The sequence below is a fragment of the Macadamia integrifolia genome, chromosome 10, assembly GCF_013358625.1.
Source record: "Macadamia integrifolia cultivar HAES 741 chromosome 10, SCU_Mint_v3, whole genome shotgun sequence".
Taxonomy (NCBI): domain Eukaryota; kingdom Viridiplantae; phylum Streptophyta; class Magnoliopsida; order Proteales; family Proteaceae; genus Macadamia; species Macadamia integrifolia.
Window position 1 is genome coordinate 12,088,657 of NC_056566.1, and position 472 is coordinate 12,089,128.

Genomic DNA, 472 nt, shown 5'->3' on the forward strand with positions numbered 1-472 from the left:
CCCCCCCCCCCCCCCCCCCTCTTTGTTACCCATCACAGTTCACACAAGATATAAATCCCTCCAGTATCTGTGTCATTGGAAGGAAGGAATGAGTTAACCCATTAGAAGTTTTTGCGATTCTGGAAGGGATAAGTAGTAGTAGTACTACAGAACATGAAGTCTTCCAGTGAGGGTTGTTGTAATGTGGGCAGTTGATCAGCTTCTTTCATTTCCTTGCATGTGTTGTTGGTCACTGGTAGGTTTTCGAGTTGAGATGTCATATTGAGAAGTTGAGCCTTTGTAGAATCCAACTCCATCTGAAGCTGGTTTACTAGCTTCTGCAGACTAGAAATTACACCTGCACACCCATGCACTGGGTCTCTAATCCTTGTCATCGCCTCGTAGACCATACTATCCACCGCATCATCCCTCTGAGACTCTGGAATACCCTGCAATCACAAGAACAATGCTGCACTTAATGAAGGTATCACCA

The 472-nt window shown here is 45.3% G+C and overlaps 1 protein-coding gene across 1 annotated transcript in view; it reads right to left on the minus strand.

Moving 5' to 3' along the window:
• Window positions 1–101: 101 nt before the first annotated feature.
• The window catches only part of LOC122092198 (LOB domain-containing protein 1-like), a 32,686-nt gene continuing 32,315 nt past the window's right edge, over window positions 102–472 (minus strand). Inside the window, exon 2 of the mRNA XM_042662540.1 lies at window positions 102–428. Coding sequence (XP_042518474.1) covers window positions 102–428 — 327 coding nt within the window. The remainder of the gene's footprint in view (window positions 429–472) is intronic.